Raw genomic sequence first — 22,364 nt, 5'->3', positions numbered from 1 at the left:
CCTCTATTTCTTTAAACAAATGTGCAATCTCAGCTTTGTGACCATGATCTCTTAGTCTCCTGGTTGAGCCCTTAAGGAATACTTGAAATAAACAAATTAACTGATGCATGAAAATGGAGATGAACTCGAGGGATGATGTACAAGGGAGCTCTCTGTTTACTTTAATTATTCCATATGGAGCTGCGTGCTAATTCAATTGAACAGCAGAGCAGATTGTTGTTTTGAATACATGAGTCCAATTACAGCACCCCATGCTTAGACATGTTCATGCATCTGGCTGTGTCTCCATAGCAAAGCCCCACACTCAGCTTCCCAGTTTCCAGAGCTCCTCAGCCCCGCGCTGTGCTGACACAGAGAGCCTGTCTCTGGAAGAAAGCACCGCAAGCTGTTAACGTGCTGCGTGTGAACTGAGGAGCCAGAGCTGCACTGCTCAAGAGCCGAGGCTGAAACCTGGCACTGGCTGCAAATCTGATGCTCGGCCAAGCCGGTGACTCAGTGGAGATATAGGTGTGTTCACCAGGACAAATCTGTCAGAGCATTCTCACGGCTCTGAATGTGTCTGAAAAGTATTCCTGTCGATTCATTTCCCTTTATCACATATTGAGATGAAACAGGGCAGCAGGGGAGCAGGAGGGCAGGAGAGCACAACGCACCGATATGGGCTGTAATAACGTTTCAATTTAAATAGATAACTGGTGCACTTAAAAATATGCGGGAAGCGTAGCGATCTTCTTTTGAACACCTTTTCTTAATTAAAAAAAATAAAAATCATTCTGCTTTACGAGATAATTTGTACCTCAGAGCTCGCTAGATCTTGCGTTCTTTCCTTGCTGTTTAAGACATTATTGGGATATAATAGTTTTCGAATCAACGGGTTCGACGTGTGAGCGTAATTAATTCTTTCGTAAATAACGGGTAGGGAACAGTGATGTTATTTTTATGTACAAATTAAGGTTAGAACAACAACACATTAAAAAAAACTTTCGATTTTTTCCTTTATTGGTAAAGTCTTAAATAAGACAACAAAGAAAGATGTTTATCGATCTGTGTCCACAGGGGCAGCTAAAGTCACGTTTTAGCTGGTCGTCTTTCGAGTCTCTCTAGGTTGCAAATTGTTTCCGAAGTTCCAACGTAGAAATGCAATCCTCTTACAATCTACCTGGACAGATATGGATTAGGTCTGCGTGTCCCTCCTGCAGCTCGACCGCAGGTCACATTGTAAGGACTTGAAAGGATATGTGTGATCCCGACCCGCTACTGCAATAATTCCGAGGAATACATTTGTTGAAGACGAGAAAATGTGAAAATACTATCAAATAAATTGAACAAGCTGTCAAAATGTTGCAGTCGCTCGCTAGTTGTCGCAGTAGGCATCGTGGTGTACCATATCCGCAAAAAATGCGTCTGAAGTTCGTTGGTCTCCCAAGTGCTGAAGTTGCCTCTAACCTCGGGCTCTGACGACGCAACAAACCATCTCCTTCCATTTCACACGCTCCGAGAAGCCCTTCCCGGCTGTCATGTTTATCCAGCACCGGTTGTGAGTTGTGTTGAGAGGTGTTTTTGCGTGAAGGTGAACTTTGTAGTGTCGGCATGTTTGGGGAATGTTAAGGACATGGGAGTCAAACGCCTCAATTCTTTGTAAAGAAGGCCAGCGACGAAGGAGATACGAAATATACGTGTGCAGGACAGCTACTTAAGATGTATTTTTCCTGAATCAAACCTCTAACCAGTCCAGAAGATGGTAAGTGACCTAATAATAATAATAATAATAATAATAATAATAATAATAATAATAATAATAAAGTTTTCACTTTATTTCTGCTTCTTCACAGTTTTGGCCTTTTGAAAGTCTGACAGATTCTTGAAATTACTGATGCCAGTTACATTCTTGTAATAGAATCCTCCTGCTGGTGACAGAATAGATGGCTATTTATCTTCAACAAACTTGAATGAACAGAAATTAATGCTAAGGTGCAGAAAACAGTTAGAACCATTGGGACTGAAGTATTGAAGTCTGTGTGTGGATGCAGGCAGGAGTTTCTCAGACATGGAGCTTGTGTGCTTGTGTGCGTTTCCACTAGGCAGGACCTGCAGTGTCTCTGTGAGCTTGCAAGGCTCGCTGATAAACCCACCTGCTCTCTTTTACAGAGGAGTCTCCTTCTCTAAGGCTTTGAATCACCCTCCTTCTGGATCTGGGCACGCTCGGGGGACAATGCGAAAGATCGCGGTCCATGCTAGAGGCTTTCTGTTGGCGATATCTCACCACCCCCGGTGGCCCCCCCTGAGAAGCACCCCTTCCTTCCCAGCCCTGCCATTCTCCAGTTGTGTGCTCTGGGCCCTCTTGGGGGTACTGGTGCTCCCCTCCAGCGTGCAATGCCTCGTCTTCAAAGTGGGGGTCCTGGGGCCCTGGAGCTGCGACCCGCTGTTCTTGAAAGCTCTTCCCAGTGAGGCCGCTGCGCTGGCGGTGAGCCGGATCAACAGTGACGTCACCCTGGACTTGGGGTGCAGGTTGGACTTCGTGGTCCTGGAGGAGGCGTGCGAGACCTCCAAGGCTCTGACGGGGTTTGTGGAGTACGAGAAACTCACCTCCGCCTTCGTGGGCCCTTTGAATCCTGGATACTGCGACGCGGCCACGCTGCTGGGCAAGAACTGGGACAAGGCCATCTTCTCCTGGGCCTGCATCAACTACGAGCTGGACAAGATCCAGAGCTACCCCACCTTTGCCCGCACCCTGCCCTCGCCCACACGGGTGCTCTTCAATGTGATGCGGCACTTCAGCTGGGCCAACATCGGCATTGTCTCGTCCAACGAGGATATATGGGTGGACACAGCCAGTAAAGTGGCCAACTCGCTCCGGAGCCTCGGGCTTCCTGTGGGCATCGTAACGTCCGTGGGAGAAGGGACCCAGGGGATCGAACAGGCGCTGCAGAAAATTCAAGCAGCTGGAGAGTTAAAAAGTAAGTGTGCTCTGGCCGGCAAGGTGTGTCACTGTCGTGATGAGCCTGGAGTGCTTAAGCAGAGGTGCTCATTCATGCAGACTTTCGTTAAGTCTTTAAACGTTTTAAATCATTTGCTGCTAATGTGTGAATACAAGCGAGGGTTGTATTTACATAACAATATTTTAAAGAAAATACATGCACCCAGGACATGCCCCTTTTAATTAATTAGATGAGAAAGACTTCCACGGCACAGCTGAGCACGATGCTGACAGACCACTGTGGTTTGTGTTGGATGGCAAAGAATAAAATTGTGGGACCAGTTGCCATTGCTGAAAACTGGAGCCGTATTTCTCATTGAAATTGTGACAAGACAATTGTCAGGTTGGAAAGTTCTTAAAATATATAAATATATTAGTTAATAAAACTAAGAATAAAGAGTTTGGCGAGTGAAGGTTGCAATACGATACGTTTAGAAAACTTTCTTTAAAATAGTAAATGTGATTTTGAGGCAAACAATTTTTGCAATTTGTTCCTAATTACTTTCTCAACCCACATGTTCTCCTTAACATCAGTTATGGTATAGCTATGGTAATCCTAATCTTAATTAGGTAAATGTAGGACATAACAATATATTGCTTTCCCTCATCTTTATGACTTAGAGGTATCCTACTTAATCATTCAAGAAGTTAAATAACAGAAAATTAGTTTTTGTGGTCTTGCTAAAGAGTAGGTGTGATTTTCCCAGATTGTGTTTTTTTCTTGAAATCACTACTGTGAGTGAGGAACAAAGTAGTGATTTGGCATCACTACTGTGAGTGAGGAACAAAGCTTTGACATCAGCTAAGACAATTTAGACTCAATCAAGGAGGATACCCTTTTCAGAATGTCTGACACTTCAGCAAAGGCAAAACAGGTGTCAAGAAGTACAGGTGTCAAGAAGTACACAATCTGATTGCCTTGAATGCCAGGCTCACGATTATACTGTAAACACATTATTGCAGACCAGTGTGAGTCTGGTGAGTTGACATAACAAATGCATATGAAATCAAGCAACAGCTCTTGCCTGTTTCAGAACTAACACGGAGAATGGGTTGAAGATTTCTGAAGCTGACATTCTCTCCAGGCACATGGTGATCTGACTAATTACTCATCACTGCAGTGCAGATACCCCCTGTGCACAGTATTGTGCCCTGCAGAGCCCAGAGCCTTCTCCACGGAGTGTGTGACACACCACAGTGCCTGGGAACCCGGGAGGAATTAGCAAGGGTAAACTCATTGAGAAAAGTGGAGAGCAATCACCTGAGTGTCAAGGTCAATTAGTTCAAGTTCCTCCAAGAGAAGAAAGAAATTGTTAGAATTAATTAAACTTTATTGATTATCTGCCTTTCATAAAAATGAATAATATTGTACAATCGTTCTTTAAGGACCAAAATGTAAAATCTAAACAAAAATTCAACAAAAAGTATCAGTATATATCAGATAATAGATGTAATAAAATCAATGTGAATGTCAGTTTATACCAAAGTTCTATTTGCAGTGAGATATGAAAAGAGGCAGGGACTGGGGAGGTCTGATCTTACAGGGAAGAGTCTTCCTCAGGTTGGGCGCACAGCAGATGTGGGCTCTCTCACAGATTCATAGTCTCGCTGTATTTCCACTAGAATAAGACCAAGCTCCAGACTGGAGATGCTGCGTTCTCAGGACACCTGGGTTGTAGTAAAGTGCTCTATGACAACTTGGCATGCAGTGCATCACAGCAAACAAGTCTGGATGAAACACAAACATGAACTACTTTCTCTGCAGCAGATATTGACAGACAATAGTGATGTGCTGGACATGCAAATGAAACATTTTGAGTTCAAACTAAGGCCATAAATGCTTCCAGAACCTTTCACTTTATCACGTTAATCAATTCAAAAATCATTGATAGCTACTGTATACTAAGACTTTTTGATTCTTGCATTGGATGCAGAAAACCTAGTAAATTTACCTCAGCTGCAAAAATTATGTTCCATCTGAAGTATAATATCAGTTTTACAATTTACTTGCACAAATGCAGTCACTTCAGTGTCAGTGGTGGTTTGAACATAAATATGAATATGATCAGTTTAAAGACTGAGTTTCATACCATGAGGCTGCAAAATGCCACAGAAGTGAAGCATGAATAAACCACACAGAACAGGACCAGGTGTGGAACCCAGACAGGCGTCAGACAAGCCTGGCTAAGCAGCAGACTTAAACCCACCCAGAGAGATATGAGAGCTGAACCACCAGAGAGCAGCACCAGATATGTCAACTCTCCAGTCTGTTGGAAGCAAGGGGAATATAGCAGTATTTTCGCTGGCACTGAAGTCCAACAGAACTGAACTGGAGAGTACATTTTATTAGCTTTGTTGTGCCTTTTGGTTTTCAAAACTCAAAAGTGAAAACTATGCTGGGCCATGATGGTGGTGCACTGTTATTGGCGTAGTCGAATAATATTATAAACGATCACCGATAAAGGAAGATACTTAGGAAGGCTTTGCAAGAACAACAGTCTGCACACCAGGCCCATTCCCGATTTATTATTTAAAGCTGAAGCAAAATACACAAAAGGTTTCTTTGGGCAAAGCCTGACACTCATTTACAAAATGTCAAGCCAGCCCCCAGCTCCAGAGCTGGTCTACCAACCTTACTCAAACTGCTCTAAAAGATTATCTTTTTTATATAAACACATTCCACCTTTTAAGTCATTCATTTTAGCAGCTCATTTAAACAATTCACAAGAGGTGTAGACGATATACTTGCAAGAGAACAGTGTCTCTTTGGTGACCTCAAGTGGCCACACCATGGTCATTACGGCATTACGGTCTCTGTTCTGCAGGAGACTGCCAGGAAATAGGGTGTTTCAGTGCCACACATGCTGTGGAGAAAAGCATCTCCTCACAATCAGACACTTAAGGCATCACAAGGAAGACAATCACCATTGGTTTCTGCTACCCAGGACACGTGACTGTGCTAATTGGTACAAGTGCTTACAGGATTATTGAAATATATTTTTAACCAGCAGCCGTATCAACCTGCAACACTCAACTGGCAGCTCACTGAAGCTCTGCAGGTGTGAACCTGGTCAGTATGTGGATGGGAGACCTCCTGGGAAAAACTAAGGTTGCTGCTGGAAGAGGTGTTAGTGGGGCCAGCAGGGGGCGCTCACCCTGCGGTTTATGTGGGTCCTAGTGCCCCAGTATAGTGACGGGGACACTATACTGTAAAAAGACACCGGTTTGTGGATGAGACGTAAAACCGAGGTCCTGACTCTCTATGGTCATTAAAAATCCCATTTCTTGAAAAGAGTAGGGCTGTAACCCTGGCGTCCTGGCCAAATTTCCCATTGGCCTTTAACAATCATGGCCTCCTAATAATCCCCATCTCTTTACTGGCTTCGTTACTCTGTTCTCCTCCCCACTAATAGCTGATGTGTGATGAGCGATCTGGCGCACTGTGGCTGCCGTCACATCATCCAGGTGGGGCTGCACACTGGTGAGGATGGAGGGGATCCCCATTTTAAATCTGTTTGAATCTGACCTGTGAAGACCACAATGCCTGATTCAGGACTATCTCACCCACCAGTGGTACTAAAACAACTAAACTGAAAACTGAGGAAAAGGTTCTTAATGCATTTTCAGTCTCTGTGTGGCTGTAAGTGTTACCTGCTAAGATAAGATGTCTCATTGCACAAAAAAATGAAATCTGCTTAAATTAAATCCAGCCTCCCCTAACAACCCCCCACCAACAGAAACTGTGTTAGTACTAGAAACATTTTTTAATTGATGCCATAATGCTGCCACACAAACCTTCTGTCAGGGTGTTGAAAACTCCATAAGCTGCTTTGAGATTTGTTTAGATCTGCTGAACCTAGAGGTCTGTGTGCAGCTGCAGATCCTCACCAATGCCTGTGAAAAAGTAATGAAATGAATCCAACAATTTGCCAGAATGCTGAAAAGTGATGACAAGACCAGTAAAAGCCACTGCTTTCTCTGTTGCAGTTATTATCATGTGCATGCACTCCCTACTGATCGGAGGACAGGAGCAGGCAGCTTTCCTGCTGAGAGCCAGCGAGATGGGCCTCACCAGTGGCAGATATGTCTTCGTGCCCTATGACACGCTCCTGTACAGCCTTCCATACCAGAACAGCTCCTTCTTCCTACTGAGGAACGACAGCAAGCTACAGGAGGCCTATGACTCTGTCCTCACCATCACTGTGGAGTCCGACGAGAAGTCGTTCAATGAAGCCTTCAACGAGGCCAGAGCTATGGGTGAAATAACAGCACCTCAAGACCCAAGTCGGGTATGTTCTGCTTTTTGACATTGGTCAGCCTCCACAGTCTCATGGCCTTTTTGCCAGAGAACCTGAGAAGCAGACAGCATTGTCAAACTGTTGAGTCTGATGTGTATCTGCAGCTGGCCTGTGCAAGTAGTCTTCGTGTACCTCTTCCAGAAAGCCATGCCTTTTGATGGCTTCAATGAATGAGCCACAGCTAGTCAATGTTTTAGCACCCCTGATGAGTCCTGTATTTACAGCAATATAAACTGAACAAAGTGCACTTAGAGGAGATCTATGCCTCTGTTGTCCAAACATAAACAATTCTGGCAGCCACATTTATCAGGGCCTCACAGAAACACTAAACAATTGCATCAGAACTCCTGTTTAGTCTTGCAAAGCCCAGCCTGTCTGAATCATGAGTCGCTCGTTCTCAAGCCATTGGTCTCCTGACTCATGTCATTTGTATTCTAAGATGACATTCGCTGACGTAGGGGACAGACATTTATCAAATGGACTTGACCTCCTCTTGGTACTGACACTTTATTAACAGGGGACTTTAGTTTTCACACAAATGCTGGTTCTGCCTCAACTGCACAGTGGATGAAGTCTCAATTAATTTTTTTATTATTGTTACTGCTTTTATTTTTACCACTGCTCATATATGTGTTAATCTGAAATCCTTAGAGGGACTGTCTTAGTTGTAATTTTTTAATTATGTGCAGACTGATCTTGGTAGAAACTCTTATTCTGAGTATAAGGCGCACTATGGCTGCCGTCGCATCATCCAGGTGGATGCTGCACATTGGTGGTGGTGGAGGGGAGTCCCCATTACCTGTAAAGGGCTTTGAGTGGAGTGTCCAGAAAAGCGCTAGATAAATGTAAGCAATTATTTATTATTATTATTATTGACCACTGTGGCTTATTCATTTCGTCTAATGAAAATGCAGAGAACAAAAGAGCAGGTCCTCCTTCTCATGCTTACATGCACACAAGCCTGCAGTGTGCACAGGGATTCAGTCCCGAGCTTCTTGGTCTTTCTGCTGCCATGGGTTTTGATCTGAGGAAGTTTGGAAAACTTAAGGCATAATGCACAAAAACAAAACATTTTTATCTTTATAAGTGTGGCCACATTGGTGCAGTAGATTTATGATTTAAAGTTCAAGTCATTCAAGTAAAAAATATTTTATCTAGACACGTTTGACGACGTTTCATTTAATTTTTCTTCTTGGCAGAAGGAGTTGATTCAAGTTTGTCTTGTATTTCTAATCCAGGTTTCACCGTTATTCGGAACCATCTATAACGGCATTTATCTCATGGCCAATGCCATCCACAATGCCAGGAGGTCTGGCCAGTGGATTTCTGGAACTAACTTGGCCTCGTTCACCAAGAACATGACATTTAAAGGTTTCAACCAGAGGATCCAGACAGACAGTCGAGGGGAGGGTTTGACGAACTATGTCATACTGGACACGGACGGGCAGGGGAGCCAGCTGTACCGCACCTACCTGGTGGACATGACCTCTGACCTCGTGCGTTATGCAGGCCGGCGCATTCACTTCCCAGGAGGCTCCCCGCCCAGTGCGGACTCCAGCTGCTGGTTTAAACCCAACGCCATCTGCACTGGAGGTAATGTGTTCTCTGTGAAGCAGCAGAAGTGTTTCCTGACGCCATCCTTCATCTGTACAGCCAGAGGAATGGTTACAAACAAGAGGGGTCTTCAGGGTCTTCTGGGCTGCCTGGTAGTTAGTAGTTAGTAGTTAGTAGTTTATACACTCCGGGTTCTCATCTTTTCTTGGAAGAAGTCAGGATATTGGCTTCAGCAACATGGCTTGTTCCCCACTGCCACAGCCCCTTGTCGAAGTACCTCCTGTTCTGTTTTAAATGCACTTCCCTGCAGTTTCCACTTGTGTCCCCTGGTTGGTGTTTTACTGTTCATTCCGAAGAAATCTGTTGGGCTGACTTTGTCGATACCTTTGAGTAAGGTCCTGTTTTGATTATTTTCTGTCAATCAATAAATCACTAGAAATGTGAAACACACAATAGAAGCACTGCCCCCGAACTTCACTTTAGCCAGCTTTCACAAGGCACACAAGGGTAGGAACAGAAGAAGAAGTTTCCTTTTTTAGTGATGTCTTTAGAGAAAAAACACTGTTTGTAGACCTGGGAGGGTTTAGGTCTGTTTGACAGTAAAACACCAGTGCCCTGGTGTGGGTCAAGGATAATCTCAGCGGCTCTGCAGAGACAGTAACTGTGTTACAGCTCAAACCTGCAGGGAGTCAGGGGAAGTGCAGGGGAGCAAGGGTCACGCTGACGTCCCCCTGATCATACAGATGCTGTCGTCTCTGAACAGTGGTAGCAGCATGAGAAGGCAAATGGAACATTTCATTTCGCGTTACTGCTTCACTTGGAGCATTCTGGAGAAAGATGTGGGCCTGACAATTTGTAATCCCTCTGTGAATGATTTTTAAGAGAAAATATGGGGTTATTACTCTGAAAAAATGGCCATCTGTTACACTCCCAAAATGTAACAGAAATGGTTATAGTGTCATTATTCTCTTTACCTCCACCTCTCAGCTGAAAGAGAGCTGACTGAGTGCTTTGCTGCTGTGGTGCTGACCCCCATGTCAACTCAGGGGACCTCAGACATGTTTAGGAAAATTTCAGGAACCTGTGTCCGAGTCCTCAGGGTTCTGAATTCTAATGGAGCTCATTTACCTCTTTCAGCTGGGCCTGCACATATGCTATATGCAAGAGTGGGCAGAGTGCTGTGTAAGTCAGTTCAGGTCAGTTGGTCTCTCCACTCATGAGAAGATAAGAAAGGTTCCAAGCAAACAGAGGGAATTAATTTTAGACCATCCAGCTTGCTTGGTAGTTAGTAGTTATTTGATCTCAGGATCTTATCCAGCTGTTTCTTGAAAGAAGCCAGTGTATCAGCTTCACTCCTGTGTGTTTTCCTGTCCCTGATAAATCACCCTGTACCTGTATACCCAGTATACAGAGCATATGCACACCAGTTGACAGTGAAGAAGACAGGTGCATCAGCAATTTTCCTCAATTAAAGATATTCACACAAAAATAACAATTTCAGTGCTGCAATTTGTTTGTGAGATAAAACATCTTTATATTTTGTTCTTGTTGTTAAATACCCTGAAGTCTTTTTTTCTCATTTCTTAACAATTTGTTTATAATCCTCACTGAGTGCCTGCTGTCCTTCTACTAATATTTGATTAGAAAAGAACATAGATAATGAAAACAAATTAAATCCTATTAACATGCACACTCTGCATGTTCTTTTTTTGTGTACGAGAGGATTAAAGCTGTTATTTAATCAGCAATTAACCCTCAGTAAAAACACAACAGTTACTAAACAACCTTCCTCAGATCTGGGGAAGAATAAAAACCAAAACATGAACTTTGTGTAGATTTTGAAAGAGCTCTGTTTTTGTTTCTATTTCATGTTAAGGCTTTTTGTCTCTCTGTTCACTGGCTTGGATTGAATGGCACACCGAGCAAAAGGATAATATTGAGGACTGAAGGAGTCTTCTCTTCTTGCAGGGGTGGAGCTGACCTTTGTGATCCTGGTGTTCGTGTTCATCTTCCTCCTGGCTGTGGGTGGTCTGGGCCTCGCCTTCCTCATTAGGTGACTGTGTGTCCCCTCTGACATTCCTCCGCCATTAAACGTTAATTAGTCCAGGAGGTTTGAACTGCTGCATTTTAACGCTGGCATTGAAACTTAACGATTTTGTTCCTTAAGAAAGAAAGGAGGGGGTGTGAGTGTCGGGTGGCAGGTGATCACTCTGACATGACGTTGGTTTTCCAGGAGGAGGATCCAGCAGATCCAGCTTGTGAAGGGACCCAACAGGATCCTCCTGTCTCTGGAGGATCTCACCTTCATCAACCCACAGCTGAGCAAGAGGGTAAGCCCAGTGGCACTTGTTCAGTCCACAGTAGTAGAGTAAAGAAGCAAATATAACTCGAACACAGTCTTTCCTAAACCAGGAAATCATTCAGGAGTTGTCAAGTCCCCAGCCTCTCTCACAAACCTGTTTCCTTTCCTGTAGCTACAAGAAGCTTCAGCGAGCAATGTTGAAGGGGGATACATATTAAGAGGGAATTCATTATTGCTGTTATGCATAGTATTTTACGTATTATAATTCATTTTATTCAAAGCAGCTTGCATTGGCTCCTTTTTATACAGCAGTGCATTTCGCTAGAGCAATCGGAGTGAGGTTCCTGGCTCATGGGTACAACAGTAGTGTCTCTCCTGGGATTTGAACCCACAACCTTCCAGTTACAAGCCTAAAGCACAAAGCACTACTGCTCCCTGCTGCCTTTATAGTGCAATTGATTAACAGTCAAGCTGTTTTTCATATACTGAAACAGCTGTAAAAGTTGTTTCATAAAACAATTATACATTGTTAACAACTTCAGTGATTTTAATAAAGATCATGAAGATCTCATAAAGGAAGTTTACAGTGAAATGAACTTTTTTAGAACCTGGATTTCATTGATCGGGGAGCCAAAGGCGAAAGGAGGAGCTGGCAACACTTCTCTCTGTTCTTCTAATTGTGTCTTCCAGAAACTCACGTTGGATGACCTGAGTGATTCCAAGAGCACGATCGAGGGAAAGAGTGTGAAGTCCATGGCACAGTCTCAGTCTGTCAACAGCATCACAGCCGCGACACACGAGTCCTCGAATGTCGCTGTTTATGAGGTGTGTGGACAACGGAACGCAATGCATCCGCTTTTTAAAAAGCAGGAGCCAACTTTGAATTGTCCATTGACATCAATGTCTGATGTGATTAATAGGGCTTGTTTGGCTTGTATGACGCAGCTTCATCAGGCTGTTAAATCCACAGTGATGGAAGAGCAATGCTGGTGTGATGGTGATACAGGGGGCGGTGTTGTTCACCACAGTGCACAGTGCTGCAAGGGAGGACTGGGACACTGTGTGGCTCTTGGGCCAGTAGCAACACTGATACACATACTTTGTACAACAGTGTTCAAACTTTAATCTTTAGTGTTTAAAGATGCTCAATATTATTGGCTTAAAGAACCCCACATAAATTGGTCTGTATTCATTATAAGGTGTAGGATTTCTTTTATTGAATAGTGAAGTTTTGAAATAAAGCCACTGAGTATAATTCTGTACAATAGTACAAACAATGTAATTTTATACTTTTAGGTTTTGGGTTTAAAATGCGCTGTATCCTTTTTTTCAAATATCCGTGTATCCTCAGGAATATTGATGAACTGTTCAGTTCTGTTCCACTTTCAGCAAGTTCTTAAAATCTCCAAAAACGTCTTATCATCACTAAGGTTATTCTGATAGTCCAGTTTTTCTTCTTTTCCAGGGAGACTGGGTCTGGTTAAAAAAGTTTGAGGATGGCACCTTCAAGGAACTCAGGCCAAGCTCGACCAAGATTTTGACCAAGGTGTGCTTGCATACATACAACGTTTTTATCAGCACTTCACACTGTTAAGGACACTTCACAGACACTTGTGTCTCGTTTTCACCACCCGTACACTGCTCCTGCTTGCATGTGTCATCGTCTGATGGAGGTCAGCTGTGAGGCGGGTGGCACCTTTATCCCAGTGCTGACCGATGGCTGGAGTGCGCCGGGCTGCCAGGGAGCTCTAACATTGGGTCTGTGCTGTGCTTGACCTGTCCAGATGAAGGACCTCCGCAACGAGAACGTCAACCCGTTCCTGGGCTTCTTTGTGGACTGCAGCATGTTCGCCATCGTGACGGAGCACTGCTCTCGGGGGAGCCTGCAGGACCTGCTGCGCAACGATGACGTCAAGCTGGACTGGATGTTCAAGTCCTCCCTCCTCCTGGACCTCATCAAGGTGCCCCCTCCGAGCGTCTCCCCCGTCCAGACACAGGGCCCAAGCGTCAGAGGCATCGTGGGTGGTCACTCTCGGTTCTATCTTCTCAGGGCATGAAGTACCTTCACCACCGCGAGTTTCCCCACGGGCGGCTGAAGTCTCGCAACTGCGTGGTGGACGGCCGCTTTGTCCTGAAAATCACCGACTACGGCTACAACGAGCTGCTGGACTCCCAGAAAGCTCCCAGAGCACAGCCCCCTCCCGAAGGTACTGTTTCAGACCGCTAGGCTGGTTTTGCAGGTTGGATCCTTGGACTGCGCCCTGGCAGCTGAACGAGAAAACTACCAGAACACGCAAAGAACACACAAAGCTACACCTCCCACCCCCAGGGTAACGTGTGATGGCATCTCCATCCCAAAGAAAACACCTTAACAGGAGCTGAAAGCTACTGCATCTTCCTGATTTTTGATACCCTGCTCTTTCTTTTTTCAGATCTGTTCTGGACAGCCCCTGAGCTGCTCAGGGACCTGGACAACTCTAGGAAGGGCACGTATAAAGGGGACGTCTACAGCTTTGCCATCATCCTGCAGGAAGTGGTAGTTCGTGGCCCCCCTTACTGCATGCTGGGGCTCCCCCCTGCAGGTAAGGAGTGACTAGGCGCTGTGCCCAGGTCCAGTCAGTCAACAGCACAAAGTACAGAGCAGCGTATTGGCAGGCGATTTACAACTAATGACTTCGAATTGGACTGAATAATTCGTTATGATAGTACTAATGACCCCTACACTACTTCAACTGTAATAGTAGAGGTGCTGGAGTTTCCAGTAGTTGCGGTCATGTTCAAAGTAACTTACAAATAGATTAAACAATATACTAACACTTACAAAGAGATTTTAGAATGCTTTCAACTTTGTCACCTGTTGTGTAAGGGGGAAATATATTTTCTTCCATATACGGCACCTATTCCAGACCCTGCCACCCAAGCCCACACAGGAGCTGGCCGTGTGTGGCCTGCCTCCCATGCGGCTCTTGTGTCTTTCCCCCAGAAATCATCCGGAAGGTGAAGAAGCCGCCACCGATGTGCCGGCCCACAGTCGCCCCCGACCAGGCCCCCCTGGAGTGCATCCAGCTGATGAAGCAGTGCTGGAGCGAGCAGCCTGACCGGCGACCGGCCTTCGAGGACATCTTCGACCAGGTGAGCGCCTCACGCCTCCCTTCTCCTGCTCCTCCTGCTCATTCAGCTCATCAAAACTCCCATGTCAGAAGGCTGTGCAAAGACCTGCCGTCGAGAGGTCATGCCCTGCCTGTGGAGCATGTCTAGTCCGATGTTAGACAGCCGATGAGAAAGCTGATGGAGTAAGAAGGGCTCTCTTACTGCCTTTGCTTTCTAGTTCAAGACCATTAACAAGGGCAAGAAGACCAACATCATCGACTCGATGCTGCGCATGCTGGAGCAGTACTCCAGCAACCTGGAGGACCTCATCAGAGAGAGGACCGAGGAGCTGGAGGTGGAGAAGCAGAGAACAGAGAAGCTCCTCTCTGAAATGCTGCCCCCGTGAGTAGCTGAAGCCATTGAACAGGCTGTAATGTCACATTGATTCATTTCCTTCTCTAGTGCTCCTTTGGATGATCTGTTGCATTTCATGTACTGTTTCCAGGAAGATAATTATACAAACCTCTAACAGGGTGCAAACATACTTGCTTCATGTGTAATAAACCAGTCATACAGAATGAGTGACATTTTACACACATGATTAGACATAGCTGAGGTTCATTAGAGAATCTGTGATTGTCAACATTTTTAACATTTTTCTTAAAGACCAATCTTTTCTGTAAATCATTTAATTTATCATTTATTGTTACTCTTGACTAACTCTTTAATAGGTTAATTTTCTGTGCATGAAAGAGGTGCACCAAAAGGAAAACAGAAAGTATCCCCAGCTCCATGGAAAACAGGCCCTCGCCAGTTTCAGATCTGCGTTTGTCTCTGGGACGTGGGACTGAATCCCATGCTGCTGTGAAGTGAGCTGAGGTTGCAGATGTGCTCAGTGCGCTCAGAGAGAGATGAGGCACCTGGTGGACTAAGTGCTGTAATGAAAGGCATCAGCACAGTGTTGCAAATGGGTAGAGACACAATGCTAAAAAGAGCATCTTCTCAAGGTCCAAATGTCCTTTTTCACACTATTTAGCAACGTGTTCCTGTTGTGTCAGTGGAAAAATCGAGTTGTTTCCTTGCTGTAACCAACACATCAAGCAAGTCTCCAAGGGAACATGACAGGAAATATGTCAAATTAAAGATTGTTTTTAGTGTGAAAGTGTGAAATAGACAATACTCATTTGTCATATACAGTATCAAGCCTCCATTTGGAATGCAAACTGTTTGTAAGAGTCAGATTTGCAGCCACTGCTTCAGTTCAGCTCGTGGACTGAGGACTGTTCCACTGACACGCCCTCCTGTCAGAGCCATTCCTGCTGTGGCCTTACAGGAGAGTGAGTGAGTCTCCCAGTGTCACTGCAAGCCAACAGCAGACAGCTGGAGGAGCCCTGTCTGAGACACACCACCCGACCTGAAGTTTTTAATGTGCTCCATGCTGGACAGCTTAGTTTTGTGAGTCAGTCTGAACCACATTTGAATAATTATTGCTCTCTCCTCCCGTAAATAATAGTATGTCGATACAGGCAGTCAGTTCCACATCCTGATACTGTCTTTCTAGCTCTGTTGCAGAGGCCCTGAAGACTGGGGCCACAGTGGAGCCAGAGTACTTTGACCAGGTGACCATCTACTTCAGCGACATCGTCGGCTTCACCACCATCTCCGCCCTCAGTGAGCCCATCGAGGTGGTCGACCTCCTCAACGACCTCTACACGCTTTTTGATGCAGTGCTGTGCAACCATGATGTTTACAAAGTAAGCTGAAGGAAGACAGCATGTATTTCTCAGCCCGCTGAGTGTAGTGCAAAAGAGACCTGTGAATACGGATACATAAGCAAATATGCTCTGTGACACCTACTGAAAATAAAACAATAAAGCTATAATATAATAATAAAAAAACATTTTCTTGTTTATTAGCTTGTATCTATGTCTGTCTTTGCCCTATAGCATCAGTTAGGAGGAGTTTTCCCTTTACCTCTACCTATTGAGGAAATGAAAGCTGCTATTTTTGATCAAGCTAAGCTCTGTAGATGTCTACTTTTGAACGTCAATTGCTTCCCAATGAATGAAAGTTCAATAAATACTCTGAGTTCTCAGAGTCATGATACAGCAGGTAAACAGGCTCCAATTTTTTTTTTTTTATTGTCTATTGGTTAGGAGACCTTTAAGTTAAAAAAGTAAGAGTGCCAAACAAGCATTTGTGTTTTGACTGATAATGGATTAAACATAAGTTAAACTTGAGTAACCCCCTGACCTTTCCCCTGCAGGTGGAAACTATTGGGGATGCATACATGGTGGCCTCAGGCCTGCCGAAGAGGAATGGCAACAAGCACGCGGCAGAGATTGCCAACATGTCTCTCAACATCCTCAGCTCTGTGGGCACCTTCAAGATGCGGCACATGCCTGATGTGCCTGTGAAGATCCGAATAGGAATACACTCCGGTGAGGAAGACAGCTTCCCTCTCACTGCACAGCTCTGCTCCCTCTCACTGCTCAGAGCACACAGAGTACTGCTATTAAGTCAGAGATGTGCTCCCAAAAACATCTTGGAAAGCTTAGGAATTTAGTGTCACTCTTTACAACTAAGTTGTGCATGTCTAGATCAACCATATCTTGAACAGGAAATTGATGCTGAATCTTTTGTGGTCTGTAAAATGTGGCTTTACTGGAACTGCAGGGGAATGTCCAAATCCGCTCTGGGTACAGTAGTCAGTATTTTATAAGATGAAAGGAATATTGGGGATCTTATGAATTTGTAACCTTTATTGTGCTAATTTAATTTCTGATTTAGTTTTGCTTTTTCATAGTAAGCAACTATATTCATTAATTTTTATTACAGGAAAGAGAAATATTTTTCATACTTCACAAAATCATTTCCACATTATATATTGCTCATGCATAAAAACATTGTTGTTTAAAGTTCACAGGCGTGTCATCTTCTATTTCCGACAACATGACTTTTTCAGGCACCGACAACAGGGAAAATGTTACATTGTGTCGCTGTGACTCCTACTGGTCCTCACCCGGTTTCTCGTGTCCCCAGGGTCATGCGTGGCGGGCGTGGTGGGCCTGACCATGCCCCGGTACTGTCTGTTCGGAGACACGGTCAACACCGCCTCCCGCATGGAATCCACCGGCCTGCGTGAGTACAGCGCTCAGCAGCGGGAGGGAGGCCCTGCGCACACCCTGGAGAGCACGCCAGAGATCTCACTGGGCACTGCCGAGAGCCTGACTGGGCCGGCATGTGGCAACTCCAGTGTGCTCTCATGTGGTGCCCAGTCCAGTGGGCACCCCTCATGCCACTCTCTGTCAGGGGCTCTGCTGCACATACAGTAGGTCACACAGGGACACAGGACAGCACAGGGAGTAATTTCACCGTGACTGAGAAGTACTTTAGCTCAAAAGAACTAAGTTAACAATTTCAATATTTGATGTGCAGTATGCACACCCTTATTTTTCATTACGTATCTTAGCTTGCAATACAGTGTGTGTAAATTTTCTTTTAGTTATTTATGCTGTTGTTGTGGTTATTTTCAGCTTATAGAATTCATGTTAATCAAAGCACTGTGAAGATCCTCCGGTCTCTGAATGAGGGGTACCAGATAGAAGTCAGAGGGAAAACAGAGCTAAAGGTATTGACTTCCTCTGTCCCACTGTTCAGAATCCCATTTGCTATTACCAGCCCCAGAGCTCCTTTGTATCACAGTGTTATAGATCTGATTTCCATTCCCCCAGCTTCCCTTGCTATGAGACACGTCCGTTGAACAATGCAGGATGCAGGCACAACAGATTTCTGTGTTAAGTCATAAATTTACCATTTCAGCAAGAGGCCACACACTCAATAATTCAGTATAAAGATTTATCAATCTTAATGTGTACTTGGCTTTGTGACATTGCTCGTTCTGCCTTTCCCCCTACTGTTCAACTTTTCCTTTGCTGTAGGGAAAGGGCATTGAAGAAACGTACTGGCTGGTGGGAAAAGCTGACTTTCTGAAACCTTTGCCAAAGCCTCCAGAAATCAAACCAGGGTAAACGCTACTATTGGGGATTTTGTATGACAGTGTAAGAGATAAAAACAGAAGCAGCACTTCAAATCAGGCTGTGTACATTGCAATTTGAAAGGTTTTATAAATTAAATATACATTTTTAATGTAAGAATTGGGTGACACAAGTGGTCACCAGCCTCTAAGGTGTATGAACAGGATGTTAGTCACAAAGTCATCATCCTAAACACAGCCTGAACCATATGTAATATTTTATAAATATTAACATTAATGTAATCTGCTAAAATTTGTGCTGTAGTCAAGTGTAACTGAGACGTTAACTAAAATGTGATATAAAAGAGATATTTTTTAACATTTTTCTTTTAACAGCCACAATAAGAACATTCTAGAGGCAAAAGAGAGACTGTGTCAGGCATGATATGCCATGTTTGTTTTGCTGGCGGGTTTAGTACCGCTAACAAATGGGGCTTGTGCTGAGCTCTGTGTATTGTGCCTGCTGCAGGAGTGCTAATCACGGCCTGGCTCTTGAAGACATAGCCCAGTACGCAAGGAAGCAAGCTGAGAAAAAAGCTTGATATCAAGGGGAGAGGAGGAGGTAGTGCTCTGCATGTGGTGTCATGTGAAAAACAGTGTTGTGAAGGTTGTTGTTATTGTGTGTTTGTGTCTGGTGGTGTTGATTGTGTACACATTTTGCACAGGGTCTAAATATGCTCTGAGCCAAAAGCCCCACAATAAACATGGCCGGAAATTTGGACCCTGCTTGACCATTGACTTTAATGCACTGAATTTGTACTGTTTTGCAAAGTATTCTCACCTGGGGTTGGTTCTGACCAGTACCTGTCTCACTGTGAAGGTGGCTGACAGAAATCTGCATCTCACTCTTTCAGGGACAACTGGCAGGAAATGGTGACTGACGAGATCAAAACAATCTTCCGAAAGGCCAACAGGAAGGTGGACAAACCCAAAATCTGAGAGAAGGGGACCGACGTGGAGTGTGAAGTCCAGCCAGGGAGCTGCGTGATGAAGGGACAGAGGCCATTTGCTGCAGCTTACAGAGAGCACTTTAATAGGATTGATCACAGCCTGTTTAATCCCATTCTGCCCAGCACAGCAGAAAAACACAGACCGGTAACAAAATTAAAGGGCTTTGCAGAGTAGGAGATAGGAGTATGTAATCAAGTCTGATACATTATTCCCCTTTGAAAGGGATTTTGAAACATGCAGCTGCTCCCTTTCTTAATTTTGGCCACCAAGTGGCTCTTAGTAAGAGTTAAGTTAAAACGTTCAAGAGTGAGAACACTTCAGCCACTTCATTTTCATCATCATTGTAATGTCAATTGTGTTTTTGATTGTATACTGGAGACGGATGTCAAAAGAGCTGCTTGTGAATCCTATTGTGAATATCATTTTTAAACTAAAATATACTGCAACTTTTTTGTTAATGTTTTAATTTAATACTGTAACAGTGGCAGTTCATGTAAATGTTCAGTGTTGTTGGTATTCTACATCACAGAGGGGGAATATTGTCTTTACTGGTAGAAAAATGTGCTCTCTCTTCCCTCTCATCTCTGAGTTTCAGTGGAACAGAAACAGGCAGCGAGACTGAACTCTGGCACCTTACTAATCTCATGAGATTTTCCCAGGTTGCCCAAGAATGAAACCACCAGAACACCAGTCCCTCAATGTTCCACAGCCCACTCTTCTTGGGAATACAATCTACATCATCCTAAATACAACATCCTCTTATTGTCTTCACTGAACTGATTCTTTAGTTAAGAACTCAGGTCAGCTGTTTATAGATCTTAATCAGTTACTAATTTTAAAATATCTATAAAAATCATAGGACTTCAACTCTCAAGCACTGAAGTTGCCCCTCCGTTAATTCAGCTGTGTATTGCTAATATAATATTTTGTTTTTCTGTTAAAGTCATCAGTGGAAGTCATTCAGCAACTGTTGGAGAAAGTCGTCTCTCAGGGAAATGTTTTTATTTATTTATTCTTTAGAGGTATGTGTTTATTATGATACTTTATTTGAGTAAAAGATCCTTCTCAGGGAGAGAACAGAAAGGGACTGAGTGCATTCTAGGGTCGACCTGGTAAAGAATGATTTCCAAAGATCCAAATAAAAAAGAGTGCAAAGTCATATTAAGTATCTTTGCTTGCAGACGTGTTGAAAAGAAAACACGGGTATCAAAAGGTTTATTCCTACAGTGCTTTGGAAAACTGTGAGAAAGCAAGAGGAGCAAAAGTCAAATGAGAAGTTAAAATCTCATCAGAATTAAAAATATGAATTAAAGAGGAGATGTTTCCTGAAAAGACCACAGGCAGAAAAAAGAAAACCTTTGGCAGAAATAACAGACAAATTGGAGATGGAATTAACCCCACATGGAAAAAGGGGATATTTTTCTGTGACATAGAAAAGACACAGGGAAACAGGAGGATGTAAGAAGACACCTTATTCTCATAAATCAGGAATCAGAAATGATCCACAAGAGTTGCAGTGAACTGGCTTGTAACCCAGGACATAATAAGAGATACTTGAATAACTTAAAAACATTTTTCCTTTATGAATCTTGAACAAGATAACATCTTAATTGCTTTGCTTGAACACCCTTAAAAATCTTTCATGTTTTTCAGAGAAAGCTGGTCAATGTTTGGCACGGCACAAGGAATTTACTGGACTCCCAAAAACACGAACAGGAAGTAATCATTATTCATGTCGCTTTGTAAATATTTGTGAAAGAAATATAATCTTGGACAAACATCTGGGTATCAGTGACCTATCTTTTCAATACAAAGCTCTGTAACTCTCAGTGGTATGATTATCACTCTGGATGAGTGTTCCAAGTGGGACAGTTCTTATCACAACCTTTGACTTACATGTGTCAGATATTTCTGCAAAATCTGACAGTAAAATAGAAAAATTATTAACTAACTAAAAAGTGTTAACATTTTTTAATAACTGAAGGCTGATGAGTGTCTTTTTCTATTTTCTCCAAATTCAAATATATTAAACATTTATCTCTCCTAGTGAGTGTAGGTAATGAGATGAATTTCATTTCACACTAGTCGTTTTTACATAATATCTAAGTGGAAGTAAAATGAACACCTTGTGTTGATTTTTATCACTGAATTGGAAACCAGCTACAGAACACACATCACTTTGAACTGTTCAACCTTAAGTAGATCTGCAAAATGTTTAATACAGCCTGCATATTGTACTTTCAGCAATTGTAGTCTGCAATTAGTCTGCAATATTTTTAAAAAGATAAATATATTGCTGCATGCACTGTTAACATGTAAGCTGCAATATGTAATCAAGTGAACATATTGCAGACTGAGATACTGCATTTGTTTAATGCACTTTGAAAACTAAGTCTGTCCTATTTTAGGGCATAATGGTAAAGATCTTATGAATGTTTTTGTTAGATAGCTCAATACGAAGCACAAAAGTATCCTAAGTAATTATATTCATAATTCATATTTAATAATTCATATTTAATAACATATTAAAATAATTCATATTTATAATGATAGTGCAGCTATGCGGATGTACCATGGGCTTTTAAACATCCTTAGGTTTGTAAGACAAACATGCAAACAAATCCTAAACTACATGTCAACAGTAAGAGTTAAACAACTCTTATTTTCTGAACTATACACAATGTCAAACTTAACAAGAATTAAACAGCCATATATCAGTGATGTAAACTAATTTGAAGGTTTCAAAAATGATTTAGCAATCTTCCAGGCTCACTCACTTGTGGTCCTGGGAAATAAAATCCAAATATAAATCTGAATTTGCAGTGGGGTATTCTTAGGAAAAACTGGCTTAAATTATATGCTGTTAAAATTGTTAGATTTTATTGTACAAAATGTAATTATACAAGACATATTGATAACTAGAGGATTATTTTTAGAGTGTACTTTATACTTTTGAAAGGTACAATTATATTTTATGGTGTATTTTCTTAGATCTTTGTGTAACACAAAATTGAAATGTAAATAAACAAACCTGATAATTTTTAACTTGTTGTCTTTGATTGAAGGACACTTTAGAGAGGAAGGAAAGGTTTGCAATGCTGTTGAACTTTTACATCCTTGTTGCAGTTGGAACAGCTTGCCTTTGCGTAAGAACAG

The 22,364-nt window shown here is 43.0% G+C and overlaps 1 protein-coding gene across 2 annotated transcripts; it reads left to right on the top strand.

Annotated features, from left to right (window-relative positions):
* The first annotated feature begins 1,139 nt into the window (after positions 1-1,139).
* Positions 1,140-22,234, top strand: gucy2f (guanylate cyclase 2F, retinal). Of its 2 annotated transcripts, none has more exons than XM_015341182.2 (19): positions 1,140-1,741; positions 2,149-2,957; positions 6,965-7,266; positions 8,514-8,868; positions 10,798-10,882; positions 11,063-11,159; positions 11,822-11,956; positions 12,597-12,677; positions 12,916-13,092; positions 13,182-13,338; positions 13,564-13,713; positions 14,115-14,263; positions 14,460-14,623; positions 15,783-15,975; positions 16,488-16,662; positions 17,264-17,362; positions 17,758-17,852; positions 18,163-18,248; positions 18,727-19,101. In XM_015341182.2, the coding sequence occupies exons 2-19, from the start codon at positions 2,213-2,215 to the stop codon at positions 18,797-18,799; spliced, it is 3,318 nt and encodes a 1,105-aa protein (XP_015196668.1). In that variant the 5' UTR covers positions 1,140-1,741; positions 2,149-2,212; the 3' UTR covers positions 18,800-19,101. The 2 variants fall into 2 exon arrangements, with proteins under 2 accessions (XP_015196668.1, XP_006627919.1); XM_006627856.3 differs by lacking the exon at positions 18,727-19,101 and adding an exon at positions 19,112-22,234 and having other exon boundaries at positions 1,141-1,741.
* The last annotated feature ends 130 nt before the right edge of the window (positions 22,235-22,364 follow it).

Source organism: Lepisosteus oculatus, chromosome 5 (assembly GCF_040954835.1).
Source record: "Lepisosteus oculatus isolate fLepOcu1 chromosome 5, fLepOcu1.hap2, whole genome shotgun sequence".
In the NCBI taxonomy this organism is placed as follows: Eukaryota; Metazoa; Chordata; class Actinopteri; order Semionotiformes; family Lepisosteidae; genus Lepisosteus; species Lepisosteus oculatus.
Note: the sequence above shows the minus strand (reverse complement) of the source record. Positions and strands in the feature narration are given on the sequence as shown.

Bases quoted from the DNA above. Each gene is read 5' to 3' on its own strand.
- gucy2f (XM_006627856.3), top strand. From the start codon at position 2,213: ATGCGAAAGATCGCGGTCCATGCTAGAGGCTTTCTGTTGGCGATATCT. The intron at 11,160-11,821 runs GTAAGCCCAGTG...TGTGTCTTCCAG, and splicing joins ACCCACAGCTGAGCAAGAGG to AAACTCACGTTGGATGACCT. The intron at 18,249-19,111 runs GTAAACGCTACT...TCACTCTTTCAG, and splicing joins CCTCCAGAAATCAAACCAGG to GGACAACTGGCAGGAAATGG.